The sequence below is a fragment of the Carlito syrichta genome, unplaced genomic scaffold (genome assembly GCF_000164805.1).
Source record: "Carlito syrichta isolate Samal-C Ts95f unplaced genomic scaffold, Tarsius_syrichta-2.0.1 Scaffold302431, whole genome shotgun sequence".
Classification (NCBI taxonomy): Eukaryota; Metazoa; Chordata; class Mammalia; order Primates; family Tarsiidae; genus Carlito; species Carlito syrichta.
Window position 1 is genome coordinate 156,100 of NW_007246527.1, and position 15,213 is coordinate 171,312.

General features: G+C 35.8%; 1 protein-coding gene across 3 annotated transcripts in view; it reads left to right on the plus strand.

Moving 5' to 3' along the window:
- The window catches only part of DCP2 (decapping mRNA 2), a 48,679-nt gene extending 41,930 nt beyond the window's left edge, over nt 1-6,749 (plus strand). For 2 of the 3 annotated variants that reach the window (XM_021711651.1, XM_008056658.2), the window contains 3 exons: nt 232-342; nt 3,004-3,055; nt 5,386-6,749. In XM_021711651.1, coding sequence (XP_021567326.1) covers nt 232-342; nt 3,004-3,055; nt 5,386-5,549 — 327 coding nt within the window. In that variant the 3' untranslated portion in view covers nt 5,550-6,749. The remainder of the gene's footprint in view (nt 1-231; nt 343-3,003; nt 3,056-5,385) is intronic. The other variant, XM_021711652.1, reaches the window with a different exon arrangement.
- Nucleotides 6,750-15,213: the final 8,464 nt, after the last annotated feature.

Sequence of the window (15,213 nt, forward strand, 5' to 3'; positions counted from 1 at the left end):
GGTTCCAAGAGATCATTGTATTTGCTATTTCATACTTTTAGAGAGATCTTGCCTTGGGAAGCACTATCTTCCATTAAAAAAAATATTGATATGGCGATTTATGAAAATGTGGGTGCGGGGAGCTTTGCTGAAAACTTGATTTAACCAGCTAAACATATTCATAGGGGTATATTATTTTGTGCTATTACATTATACTATAGATTTATGTTTTATTTCTTATTGGAAAAACAGAATCAGAGTATGAGGGGAAATGGCAGAAAACAGTATCAAGACTCACCAAATCAAAAGAAAAGAACAAATGGGGTCCATAGTCAGCCAGCGAAGCAGCAGAATTCCTTGATGGTAAGAGTTGCCACTTCCATACTAAGGAGGCCGTGCACCCTTTCAAGAGTGGGGCAAGGTCATTGTCGAGTCACATTAATGTCGTTTGCTTTGTTCTTATTTTAATTTATTTATTGGTAGAATTTTTATGGAGCTAAATTGTTTTTTGTTGTTGTTGTTGTTGTTGTTTTTGAGTTGGAGTATCCCTCTGTCGCCCAGGCTAGAGTGAAGTGGCTCACTCACAGCCACTGCAGTCTTGACCTACTGGGCTCAGGCGATCCTTCTGCCTCAGCCTTCCAAGTAGCTGGAACTACAGGAGTGCACTACCACACCTGGCTTACTTTTTTGATTTATTGTAGAGACTAGGACTCACCAAGTTGCCCAGGCTGGTCTCAAACCCATGACCTCAGGCAATCCTCTTGCCTTGGCCTCCCAAAGTGTTGGGATTACAGGCTTGAGCCATCATACCTGGCCAATGATTTACTTTTTGCACATTAAAAATCTCTCTTTGGCCACTCTTAATTACAAGTTTGTAGCATTGATTGAATTGCATTTCTAACTTTTGCTTTTTATGTGGCTATTTACATTTATTTTAATGCCATGGAGAACTATGTGTAGTCAGAACCATTCTGTAGAGCACTTCTACAGCGGTTGTTTTACTGTGTTTTTCTGAACATTTTTACTATTTTAATGAAAGTAAACGTTTGGGAAAACTTCATGTATTGCTTTCTTCAAATTGATAGAATTTAGAAAATCAAAATTGAGAAAATACTCATAGCCAGTGCTGTTTTCATAGGAGTAGGTCTAAAAACAAATATCTGTGATCACTTTTCGTTCTTTTATTTAGTCTGTGCTCCCGAAGGTAATTCATAAGTAATGGTCTTCTGGTATTTGTATGTTGGGATTTCTTATTGTAGTGTCACTTATTTTTCATTTCTTCAACAGTGAGTAGCGATTTCAGATTTTTAGCCAACATATCTTATGTGAATTCTCAATGTTACTCATTCGACTTGGGGTGTAGTGGCTCCATCAATAAATATATGTTAAAGATTTATTTACTGTCAACTACTTGGCCTTTACTTTTTAAAAAGATTTTTTGCTAGTAAAGGAGAGAAAACCTATACTATTATTTCTCTTTTCTCCAATAAAAGTAGTGACAAGAACAAAGGAGACAGTCTTAATAGGTGCTTAAAAGGCTTTTTAATAAAATTTAACTTTTGTTTCTTACAAAAACTGGACAGATACTTCCTTATTGATAATATTGTACAAATGTTCATTCTCTTCAAATTTACATATGAATTTAATTTGGCACCAGTCAAAACCCTTATTGATTTTTGGGGATAACTTCACAAATGACTCTCAAATTTGTATAGATGGACTTGAATACAGTTTTTTAAAAGGAAAGTTTATGGTGGAGAACGAAGTACATAAACTGTCTATAAGAGGAAAGAAAAGGGACTGATAATACATGTAAAAAAGTCAAAGAATGTAAACTAAAATGGATACCATTTTCCCCTCCTCAGATGGGCAAAAATGAAAAGATTGATAATACCCAGTTGTGTATTATTGAATGTATTGGCAACACATGAAAATTACTAATTGGTATAGCCTTCTAGAGAGGAGTTTGCCTATATCAATTTCCCTAAAAAGTGCTGATCTTATTTTCCTAGAAGGGGAACTTGAAGAATATTCACCCTCTTACAATTTTTTGAGTTGGGGTCTCCTCATCCAGGCTAGAGTGGCACAATCACAGCTCACTGTGGCCTCAACCTCCTGGGCTCAAACAATCCTCCTACCTTAGCCTCCCGAATAGCTGGGACTACAGACGTGCACTCTCTTATTCTTTATAATCATGAAAACATGGAAACAATCTAAATATCCAACGAGATATTAAATACAGTATTGTAGATGAATGCAATAGACTATCAAGTTGGTAAAAATGATGTTGATTTGTATTTATTAAAAAATTTATTCACAATATATTAGATATTAAAAGGTTCTAGGACAGTAGCATGTATTATATAATTCCATTTAAAATATACACGACAATTTATTAGCATTTTATAGAAAAGATATAGAAAGATAGGCACTATAGTGTTACTAGTGATTACCTCTGGATTGAGGAATATAATGAATAATATTTTTCTTTTTTCTGGTGTCTTTATAGTGTTCGTGTATTCAAGAACTAAAAAAAGTTTTAGGCTTAATAAAAAATAAATGCAATAGAAAAAAAGTGAGAAAATGGGATGGTGCTTATATTCCTGATTTATTTTTCTATGTAAGAAGTTGGATAATGTAATCTCCTGATTTTTGTTTGTTTGGCTTTTTTTGAGTTGGGGTCTCAATCTGTTGCTCAGGCTGGAGTGCAGTGACACAATCACAGCTCACTGCAGCCTCAACTTCTTGGACTCAGGCAGTCTTCCTGCCTTAGCCTCCTGAGTAGCTGGGACAACAGGCATATGCCACTACTCCCAGCTAATTTTTAAATTTTTTGTAGAGACAAGGTCTGGTTATGTTGCCCAAGCTGGTCTCAAACTCCTGGACTTGAGCAATCTTCTCTCGTTGGCCTCCCAAATTGCTGAGTTACAGGTGTGATCCACTGTACCCAGCCTCCGAGTTTTAATTAAGTGAAATAACTGCAGACTGTGTTGTATGTGTGTGTGTTTGTGTTTTTTTTATTAGAAATGTGAAAAGAAATTCCATCCACGAAAACTTCAGGATAATTTTGAAACAGGCAAGTCATTTTCTGTCTTTATAATCTTTGCCTGTGGGATTTGGTTTGGTTTCACCTAACTTTGATTTTAATTTATGTATTCTGTAGAAAGAATTAACATATATGGAGTTATCGAAATATGATGCTGGCTAAAATGAATACTTAAATAATAAAGATGAATTATTTGCCTTTTGACTGTGCTATTTCTTTTGTGAATGTTAAGCTTTAGAGCTATGCATGAATATTGTAAATAAATAAATAATTGCTTGAGGATTAGAGGGAGAATTAGAGAGAACCAAGTATAAAGGCGAGGAAATCCTATTCTCATACATATATATAACAGAAGGGACTTCAGAAGGGAAATGTTTTGGGGATAATCACTTGGTGGTTTTCCTTATATACATGTTAATAAATTTATGTGCCATTTCTCTGATTAAAAAATCGAAGGGGAATATTTTCCCCATTTGGAGGTAACAATGATCAACCTTAACATGATACAAAGACTAGCTTTCAGCAAAATGATGCTTGCAATTTCTCCTTTTTCAATTATGAAAACTAAGTGTGTTGTCTGGTTTGGAAAAGTAATCCTAATGATTGTAGAAAGCTCTTTGATAATACTGGTTTAATAGATGTCATTTGGAAGTGCAATAGACTATTTTTTTTTTAGGTGCTGTTCTGAATTGTAAGAAATTCCCTATGCAGTAGATATGCATTTTTCACCATTTAAATGTAAGCCTTTCATATAGAGAAGTCTAAGAAGTGAAAAGCATTATCATACTCCTCTGCAATACTATCTGTGATTTAAGCAAGATAAAAGCTATTTTAAAAGAGATTAAAGAAGCTGGGTACGGTGGCTCACGTCTGTAACCCCAGCACTTTGGGAGGCAGAGGCAAGAAGATTGCCTCAGCCGAGGAGTTTGAGACTAGCCTGGGCAACTTGGCGAGACTTCACCTCTACAATAAATAAAAAAAATCAGCCAGGTGTGGTCATGCGCACCTGTAGTTCCAGCTACTTGGAAGGCTGAGGCAGAAAGATCATCTGAGACCAGGAGGTTGAGGCTGCAGTGGCCGTGAGCGTGCCACTGTACTCCAGCCTGGGTGACAGAGTGAGACTCCGACTCAAAAACAAACAAACAAACAAAACCAAAAGAGATATTTTAATGGAAAGTTAAAACTATGAAGTAGAAACTATCATTAGAGTTTAGTTTTATATAATCCCACTTGTTTATTTTTCCTCTTGTTGCCTGTGTTTTTGGTGTCATATCCAAAAAATATCATTGCCAAACCCAGTTTCGTGGTGCTTTTTCTCCTGTGTTTTCTTCTAGGAATGCTACAGTTTCAGGTCTTAGGTTTAATAAGTCATTAATCCCTTTTGAGTTCATTTTTGTGTATGGTATAAAATAAGGATCTTTTTTTTTTTTTTAACCTGGATATCCAGTTTTCTCAGCACCATTTATTTTGAAGGGTCTGTCCTTTCTCCTCATTAGATATAGATAAGTTATGGGAGTAGAAGTTCTCTTAATAGGATTTTTTTCCCGTTGGGGACATGATAGGCTAATAGTTAAATCTAATTCACATACATTCAGAAATCAGTTATTTCACAAGATCTTTTACAAGCCATGTTTAGAAACATTAAAGGAAACACACTATACCTTATATTCATCTTAGTTGGGCATGATATCAATGTATAAAACAAACTGTTTTGAGGAAGAAGCATAAAAGGATTCTTGTCCTGGAAAGCCTCATTTTAGACTTACTTTCTGCCTTAGTTCACTCAACCTGTTTTCCAGGTCAATTCCCCGCTCTATTTAAAATAAACAAAAAGTCCCAGGTAAATTGGAGTTTTGTTGTACTATGATTTTGAAAATTTGGAGGTTTTTTTAGGTTGGAAGACTTGGTGAACTCTAGATTTAGTTTTCTAAAATTGTTAATTTTGCAGTTCTTATAGTATAAGCGTAATTTTTACAGTGCTTTCATTCTGATCTCTGTTAAGAAGTTCTCATTAGGGTAGCACAAAGTACAGATCAAGGAGGTAGATAAAGTTATGCCCATTTTGAAAGCAAGGGAATGTCAAGGATCTTAAAGACTGAGATTAAGATTTTACATGTTTGTGTGGAAATAAGTAAAAATAGATTAGAAATGCAGTTGAGCACCTGTTTAGGAAAAGGAAAAGATGTATCTTGGTTTCTGCTTAGGGTTAAATTTAGAGTGTGGGAAAATAAACATACACAAATGAATTCCTATAACAAAAGGTGAAGGGCAGTATTTGATTTCTTACTAAGGTTGTTGAACTTGCTCTTTTTCTTTTTTTAAATCTGAAATGATGCAAATTTACTTTGCTTTTTAAACAGATGCTGTATATGACTTATCTTGCTCCAGTGAAGACCAGTTGCTAGAACATGCTGAAGGACAATCTGTAGCATGTAATGGACATTGCAAGTTCCCCTTTTCATCCAGAGCCTTTTTGAGTTTCAAGTTTGACCATAATGCTATAATGAAAATTTTGGACCTTTGATTGCAGCAGCTGCATTGTAGATGTCCCAAGATCAGAGACCTGTTGCATTTGAGTGGGTGTCTCCTCAAGCCTTACCTTTCTCAGGTGTTTATAGAAATGCAGGGAGGCAATGTTTCTGAAGAGATTTTCTGTGCAGAAGAGAGCAGAAAGAAACACGAATTTGCACTGTAAATGCAGTTATAATGTTTTATATAGATATACCTTTTCAGTGTTTGATACATATTTCAGTTGCTAATTCTTTTTTTTTTGGAGGGCATTTATTCTGTGTGACTGGGTTTTATTTTGTATTCTGGTCAAGAAAATTGTGTTGAGTTATCATCAAGTAACCAAGTTAATGGGAATACTCCATCTACCCACTTCATTGATTCCAATACTAGTTTACTTATATTGACATTTTAAAAAAGAAACTTAAAATACCCAATTACTTATTACTAAAAACGAGAACTGACATGTCACAGATGTCAAGATTACAGGTCATCTACTTTGATGGCATTTTGTATATTTCTCTGCTACTAAGCACTGAGGCTCTCTAATTCCCCTCTATCAGGGTTATGTTGAAAGAATTTATTTAGAGCCAACTTCTGCAATATGATGTTCATGTTCAAAATGAACCCTTTGCACTTCATAAGGACAAAGTCTGCAACCTGGAGAGGGATTGAGTTGGTGGGGAGTGGATGCTATAAATTCGAGTTGTGATGCATGCAGTCAGTAAACCTGAGACTGCTGAAGAAAGGGTAGCTGAGCTGGAACCCAGCAACTACTTTGGGTCCTGTCTTCAGCATCCTGCCTCCAACCCTTTAGTATTGTACAATGATTTTGTTCTTGTGGAAATTTCTTCTATATTCCAGTTGTGTAAATATGTATGGAAAACTGATATTATTAGGTTTTACATTGCATCTCAGTGTTGATCTATGGAAACTGATGTCATATTAGGTTCCAATTGACAATAGTAGCAGAGACTGACATGGTTTTTTTGGCCCCTGGATGATGGAGTGAGAAGGGAAGGGGTATATAGTTTACCCAAGTACAAATTTTCACTAGGCTACATGTCATGTACGATACATGAAAATAACATATATAAACTCACTCCTAGGAATGTATTTTACTCCTTCAGGATTCTTAAATCCAAATAAGGAAGGCAGTGCCCATTTAAGAAGGATTTCAGCTATAATTGAGGACAATCACCAGGGTTTTAAGGGGGCTTTAGTGTTTTGACTGCATCTAACCTCATTGAAGGTATTGTGTGCATGGTGGGTCGTTTGAGTGTATATATATATGTGTGTGCATCTGTCATGTGGGTTTTAAAAATCTTTTTTTACAGTGGTATCCACGAAATACTTCTCTGCTTGTAAATGTTATTTTAGAAATCTTTATTCTGTATAAGTAGCCTATTTAATAGGGGTTCTGCTTAACCCCATAGGACTTTTAAAAGAAGGGCTATTGTAAGGAGTTTACTATGTTTTAGCTTTTAAATGGCCTGATTTTAAAGGAGAAATTCTATTTATTAATGAAGTGTCACCCTCTTGGTGCTAAGCAGGAGAACTCACAATTACAGCAGTGTGTATACAATTACTTTATTTAGAATCCTGCGTATTGTAATGTGACAAATTTGTGAATCCTTCTGTGACCTTTGCTTTTTAGTGCATTATATGATTGCATTTGGAAACTCTTACTGTTCTTTTCAGAAATACAGCTGCTTTGCTTGGGTCCCCTTGAGCCATATTTATAGTTGGTCCCAGCATTCCAGATTTCTGTTAAATTCTTAAAGGAGTGAAAACTTAGTTGCCTGGCACGATGAATAATTTTCACTCATTTATTGTCATCTGGAAACTATTTAACTTGTGTTTTTTGTGCGTTTTTTTCTTTTTAAGTGAATACTTTGGTCAGTCTTTCTGGTGCCTGTAGAGTTGGATTTTTCAGCTCTCAATACTGAAGCAAAAGAGATTAGTTACCAGAAGTATGTCCTGTAATGGTGTTGAGCCTTTTCAAGAACCAACAAATTATCTTTTTGATTACAGTAGCTTAACTATTATTAAATGTTATTGCTGTTGTGCTGCTTTATTTAATGCACTGTGGAACAAAATAAGGGTATTGTTGAGATGTGACTATGATAACTCCAGGCTTTTAGCTCTCCTTACAGATATTTTGAGGTTAAAAATATTAAAAGATGTGAGTGAAAGTTTATGTTTATGATGTGACTTAACTATGCAGTAAATGTTTAAGTTGGATGTACTTGTTTTATGTACATCTATTTTACTTATTCCCCCAAAACCTGTATGTTAGTTTCTCAGTGTTCAGGTTACCTTGAGAATGGCCATGCTTAGCACAGAACTGGATTTCTCCTTAGAGAAATTTTAGCATGGTAAGGAGTATGCGAAATATGCAATAATTTACTTCTACTGAATGCTGCATTTTAAGAAGCTAGGTGAGAAAATTTCATTATGTTTTATGTCGTCTTTGTGAGAGAGATAGGTTTTGGGATTCACTTTTTAAATGTCCTTTTGTTCCATCCTTATATGTTCCAAGGTGCAGTGCACTGTGAATCTTTTATTTTTTTAAAAGATTGTAGGTGCTTTTATGTATAAATTTAATGATTTATAAGATACTAAATGAATTGGTTTTGTACTTAACCATTGTAATCCAAAAGATAAGGGTGCAGTTTACATGCTTTTCACAAGTTTTTGTTAAGAAGTAGCAAATAAATGGTTTAAGATTTCAAATAGCGATGCCCTCCTGAGACATGCGCATTTGGAGAGGTTTGAGAACCTAAAAAATTCTTTTAACATATATGAATTTTGATTAAAGATATTGGAAGATTAAGTTGGACTTTTGTATTCATGTATAAAGGAAAGTCTCCCAGTGCTGTCAAAGGAATTGGGGTCACTGCTTGCTGTTTTGAGTTTTGAATATCCTTATTTTTCTATGAAATACCAGTTAGTAAGTACAGCTAATGAAGACATGGTGAAATTAATTTTATGCTACAATACTGGGTTAGTATTTTTTTTCTTTTGGTGGCTTTAGTAATTTGTGTGTAATGTCAAATAAGAGAACTCAAGCTAAGTGAATAACATTTGTCCACTATAGAAAATAAATTCTTTTGTAAAACTCAACATACTGTGTTTTATAGAGAAGTCAAGGTCTCAGTGCATGTGCGCATTAAAAACATTTCACTACCTATTCCCTCACTTATCTTTTTTTTTTTTCCCCCGTTTTGGTCTCTAACAGTTAAACAATAAGGAGAACAAAGTCAGTTATAAAAATTAGACTTTCTGCCACTATGATACACTTTCTTGACTTTTTATCATTTTTGTACCAGTGGACCTCCCTGCTCAGAGACTTTGTTTTGATTGACATTGTGTTTCTGTATTCTCTGAGGCAGTATTTTTTTGTATGATAATCATAAGTTGTAATAAAGTCAGATTTATTGACATTTTCTTCCTACTAATCTTGACTTGGATTCTTTTCTAGCCTAGGGAAAGGTGTTCTTATGTATTGTTGTAACTTTAGGTTAATGATAAATAAGATAGACAGTTTTTTTTTTTTTTTTTGCCTGAAGGCATCCTTTACATACCTGTCTCTAGGTAACAAGTGTTAGTAAAACAACAGTTTTGGCTGACCTCATTCTTGACAGCTTGGTAAAGCCTAGCTAGAATTTCTCATTTTCTATTATATTTTGAGACTTTAAAGTGCATTTGTCTAGTTGCCAAAAATTCTAAAAATGAGATTATGGTGAGCTTTCTCAGCATCTTTTTTCTTCCTACAGTTGAGTTGCTTTTGAAGCCGTACTCCTATGTCAGAAAGATGGCAGATTGCAGATGGGCAGTACAGGCTTTGTCTCATGTTTTTTTAAAAGTAGAGTTCTGGACTGCAGTTACAAAAAATATGATAGGTTATTATCACAGAACAAAAGTGTCCTGAAGGGGAGAAGATAGATAGCTATAGTAGTGGGGCAAAGAGAGTATAAGGAAATTTTAGAAGATGTATCAATACTTGAGTGCTATATGATGCACCAGGCTAGAAATGTGATCATTGCATGACTTGAACATAGTCATATACATATATATATATATATATATATATATATGACCTTTACCAAGTGTTTTCTAGCCCTGGATAAAGCTAATTTTTTTCTAAGTATGATTGCCAAGCAATCCAATGAACTTATAGCAGTTTTTCTCACTTTGAAGACCAGTGTTTGGGAGTCTGATCCTTCCTGTGTTAAAACTCAAGCCAAAGTGAAGTACACTGCTTTCTTAAGATAACCCAGAGCACACACAGCCATAATCAGCCGTGTGTGTTAATGGTCACTTCAGTGGTAACTGTACATTTGTCTTGAGTGGTGATTCATTCCTTTTCATCTAGCTTTTTTGTAACAAACAGCATTTATTATTAAAGTGGTAGTCTATCTAGGGAAAAGAATGAAACTGATTGTCATGCATGGGAGTGGATCTGAAGGGTTGGCTTCTACCAGTTGAGTTGCTCAAACTTCAACATAAAGTACAAACAATTATAAAGAAAAAACTATGACAAAGTATGGAGGTCTCATCTTCAGAAATGTTCATAATGGAATCTTTAATCTGGGTTACCAGAGTAATGGAATCATCAGTAAAAACATTCCATTTTATCTTGGGTCTTCTGTGGTTAGCAGAGGTATGGTCTAGCTATGTTAGCAGCTTGAAAGCACAACCTAAGAGGAATTAGCCTTCACAAGGTGCTTACATTAGCTGGGTAATGTTGATCAAGGCTACTATGAAGAGAGTGAATGCAGCAATCAATTGCTTGTGTTTGTAACCTTGTCCACATGGATCTTCCTCTTTAGTAGACTTTAGTCCTTTAGTCCAGTAGAAGACTAAGGCCCTGAATATGTATTTTCTACTTTTTTGGCAGGAGAGTTCCTGGAAGTGGCTGGGTATTTTTTTTTTTTTATTGGCAACTGTTTATTTAGTGCCATTTAAAGACCTGTTGTTCCTTTTTTTTTTTTTTTTCCTTCTTGAATTGGAGTCTCCCTCTGTTGCCCAGGCTGGAGTGCAGTGGCAGGCTCACGGCCACCCTAGTGTCGACCTGCTGGGCTCCTGCGATCCTTCTGCCTCAGCCTTCCAAGTAGCCAGAACTACAAGCATGTGCTACCACTCCTGGCTAATTTTTGTTGTTGTTTATTGTAGAGACAAGGTCTCACCAAGTTGCCCGGGCTTGTTTCAAACCTACAGTCTCAGGCAATCCACTTGCCTTGGCCTCCCAAAGTGCTGGGATTACAGGCCGAGCCATCGAGCCTGGCCGACCTGTGGTTTCTTAATCCTTTTTCTTGGTGTGACTGGTCGGGAAGAAGCCATTGAGTCCTTTTTTTCCCCCCCTAGTGTCTTGCCCTTTCTGTAGAGTAATTGATCTTTTCTTCTTATTTGTGCTAATCTTTATGGTGAATCTGCCCCTGTGAGGATTTGCAAGCAGTGATTTTATGTCTTGCTTTCCGGAGAAGGTGATCTCACTTTGACCCTTGGGCTACAGCAGATAGGAGGGCTGTGGACACCTGTGCTCTTTTAAGTCTCAATGCATGTTGCTGTCAGATGGGTTTGGGAACAAAGAGCAAACCTTCTGTGTGGTCCCAAGGTGAAATAGGCAGTGTTTTGCTGGTCCTCAGTCTTTGAGAGGGCTAAGTTAACATTCTTAGGATAGTGGAATATCTGAGATAGAATTTAACATTTTAATTTAATCTACTTTTAATTCATTGACTCTCAAGTTCTACAACAGTCTAGCTTGTTTAGGGCACAAGTCTATATTGTCATTTCTCAAGCTGTAAGAAATTAGTATATGCTTTTATTATATTTAGCAGTAGACTATGGTTGGCAACAAATGAAATTATAGGTCTCGACTATAATGAATGAAATTTAGAAAAGCAATAACTATTCTTCGGCAATTGGGTTGATTAGATGTGTTAGTGCTTTTAGAACATAAAAGTAGCGGTGAACTTGCATTCTTCATGCATTATATGTATGATATGCACTGACAAGAAGAGCACAAAAGATGTATCTCCTAGAGTTTCTTTGTGCATTTCACTACTGTCCTAGGGCACTGCTGTCTTTATGGCTTATTTTAGGTTTGTGTTTGGATGTTGCACAAGTGTCCAAAGAAACGAGTCTTTAATTTCTTTGATGCGTTTCACTTTCAAGTTAGGAAACAGCTAACTTCACTTCTGTTTTATAAATATTGCAAACTCTTCAGAAACAAAATAGGAAAGGACAATAAAACTATGAAAACTGTTATTCTTTGTGTATCTATTTTTTCTGTTTTGGAGTTTGCTTATTAGCTGAATACCTTATAGTACTTCTTAAAAATCACCTTTAGTAAGTAATGGACTCGTCCTAAATCATTATAATTCAGACTTTACATTTTATCTGTTGGCTTTAATAAAAATTGAAAACAATCTTATTTCAGAATAAAATGGTTGATCAAATGAAATTATAGTTCATGTATTTGCTAATTTAAGTGAAATTCTCTTAAGATTGTCTTTTATCTAACCAAAATAGGGCATATAGTTTAGTTTAGATGGGAAAGGGAATAAGAATTGATTTCTTTTTATACTGTGCCTATTTCCAAAACAAGATTTGAAGTGACTTTTTACATTATGCTGTAAAGACTAGGTAATGTTCAGGGAAGATACATAGTTGAAAACATTTTTGCTGGGGAGTTTTAGTCTGAAAAAGGTGTCAATATTTATGCTGAGTTCATGTTAAGAAATAATTTTATTTGGGACCTACAAAAACTGGTAAATAAATTGACAAAATGTTTCACTAAATACATGGTGTCCAATAAGAAAACTGGACCTTTAGAGGGACTGTGATCACTAGGTAGATTTGTAAATTATTTCTTCAGTAATCTCTTTTGTCTAATGTGAAATGATTTAACATTTAATTTTTGCCTAAATTATAGCAGTGTTGTATTAGTTTCCCTTATAGGGCATTTTAATGCTTGGATAAAGACAGTGTAAGTAAATAAACCTACTTCAAGTGAATCTGTTCATGTTAGTATAAAGTTTTCGGTGCTTTTTTGTATTGTCAAACATTTACTGAGAACAGAAAAGGAATCCCAAATACCTGTTGGGTACACCTTATTATAAGAACTGAAACACTTCTATTGTAGGTTTATTGTATTTCTGGATTTATTATGTTGTAGTTGAACAGTAGCTTTGTCTTTTTTGCCTCGTTGTTAATGAAAAGATAAAGACTAACTTTAATTTACCTGTATTGGGTGCGACTATCATAAATAAAGGATTTCCAGTGACTCATGTTTGTGAATTGGAGTTTAAATGTTTGTGGGATTACTGTACTTCTAAAGGTCACTAGAATGTCAGCTGTACTTTCCACTGAGAAAATGAACAAAGTCCTATGTCTTCACAGCTATGCTTTTTGAAAGTTTTTCGATGTAAATAACACCAATACAGAAATTTAAAACCTCTTATCTTACAAAACAGTTTGAATGATGGTTGGTTGTGAAAATGCTGGCGTTCTGTAAAAAACATTATTGTATTAAATTTAGACTGTAATGCAATATCAATAAAATTGGTCTGTTTGGGCTGTTTTATTTACTACCTTAAGCTGGTTTCTGCTGTTGTTGTTATTATAGGTTCTTAGTTACTCATTTTAGGTGCCATGTCTCTTGGACCAATAAAAAATGGCAAGATCAACCCTTTACACTTGGAGATATTTCGTGGATCAACCACCAACAACTCACCTGCACTATTTTATGAAATAATGAAAAATGAGTCATTTCATATTAAATAGTATAGCGTTGGAATGAATTATTTTATTGTAGTGATATTTGGCTTATAGTAGAATTTTGAATATTGGGGGAATCTGTGACAGAAAAATCAAAATTTTCTATTTTGCTAATGTGGTAATGTGTGAAACAGTCACTGACATGCACTGCAGGTTCATTAATACATGTTGTGCAAAGTAATTTGTTGTCTTCCACCTGATGATTTTCTGTTCAAGCAGACAATGCAGTCACAGTTTCTTCCTTGCACATTAATACGTAATTTATTGTCTAGTCTGTGGTTCAGAGACAGTGTGGAAGGACACACTTGTGATTCCTGAAAACCACTTCTTAACTGATGAGTCATATCTCAGTATATATTCTATCTCTTTGCTTTTTCATGCAATTTGAATGGGAACCTTTAAGGAAACATAGATTGTTGAAAAATTTGCACTGGCATAAGTTTGTCCTGTATAGTCACCAGCAATGTTTTTATGTCCCCTCAGAGAAGACATCTGAGCACAAAAGGTTAATGTAAGTTTGTTTAACAGGAAGATGTAAAAGGTAGAGTCTGCAAAAATGAAAATATGGAACTGGCATATATTCCTAACTCAGTAAGTTTGGTTGTTGCTTTAAAACAAGATTATATTGGAGGACTTGAGATGTGAATAGTTAGATATGTAAAATGCAGTTCTTAAATTTGTACTGGAATCAGGTTTTCCAATAGGAATATTTAACCTTGGATCTTAGTGGAGAATAACATTATTTGAGACCTCAGCTATATGATAGTAATTTTTATTTTAAAGTTTAAAAAAAAAGAGTGTGACCAAGGCGTTTTATACTCTAAGGTCTTTTGCTTCCATAGTGAAAACTTGACAACATTGTTCATTGTCTTCCTCTAACAGCCATGTTGCAGAGCTGCTTGCCATCTTGTGGGCAGGTATGACTGTCATGCACTTCTAGTACTTGATTATATTTCTGGTTACAATGGTCTTTTAAGAGGAAAAAAAATGATCTTCAATAAATAACTTCCTATTTATGCCAAATTTGAAAAAGTAGTCAGATGAAAGTTGACCGTAAATTCGGTTTCCTTGGCTTTTGGCCATTTTTATCTAATACCGTCTTCTAGCTTGCCTGCTTTGACTAGGGCTCTTGGCTTAAGCAAGCATCATGGGATTGATGTATTTATGGTGTATATGACAGACAAATGGTTTTACAGAAGGGTAGCCTTACCCTTTTCATTAACACACTTACAGTATTCTCAGGAAGATGGCGGCAGAGCCAGTCGGGCTGAACAAGTCCCAGTGTGAGGGTATGGAAAATTTTGTGCACTCATTGGTAAGTGGGCATGTAAATGGTTGAATGAGTAGGGACATGGGAACAAGTGGCCATGGCTCTCCTGGTTAAGTAGCTGGTACTGCAGCTGCTCTGCTTGGTCCCTAGCACTTCCTGGGGTGCAGAAGCCTTGAATCCCACTGGAGAAGACAAAAGAGGCACCCTGCCATCTTTTAAATGGGGCAGGAAAGTACTCTGGTTTGCTTACCATGGAGCAACAGACTTGAACTGATCTCTGACCAGCAGATTGACTCAGAGATTGATTGTGACCCAGAGGGAATGTCCAGAAAGCACAAACTGGAGGGGGACAGGATGAGTGCTGAATCTCAAGTGCCTCATCCCCTACCCTGATTCAACTGAGGGACAAAGGGTGTGGCTAGAAAAGGACGAGGAAGACCTCCAAAGAGACCAGTGGTGAGTCTGTGGCTGACCCAACCCCCTCCTCCCGAGCAATCTACTGAACATCAGACCCACACAGCTAGGGGCATGAGTGAGAAGGATGAACATCGGCCACAATAGGAGAACTCCACTCCAGGATAAGCCTGGTTGTGGCACTCCCTGCAATTACCTGGGGAAGAGAATC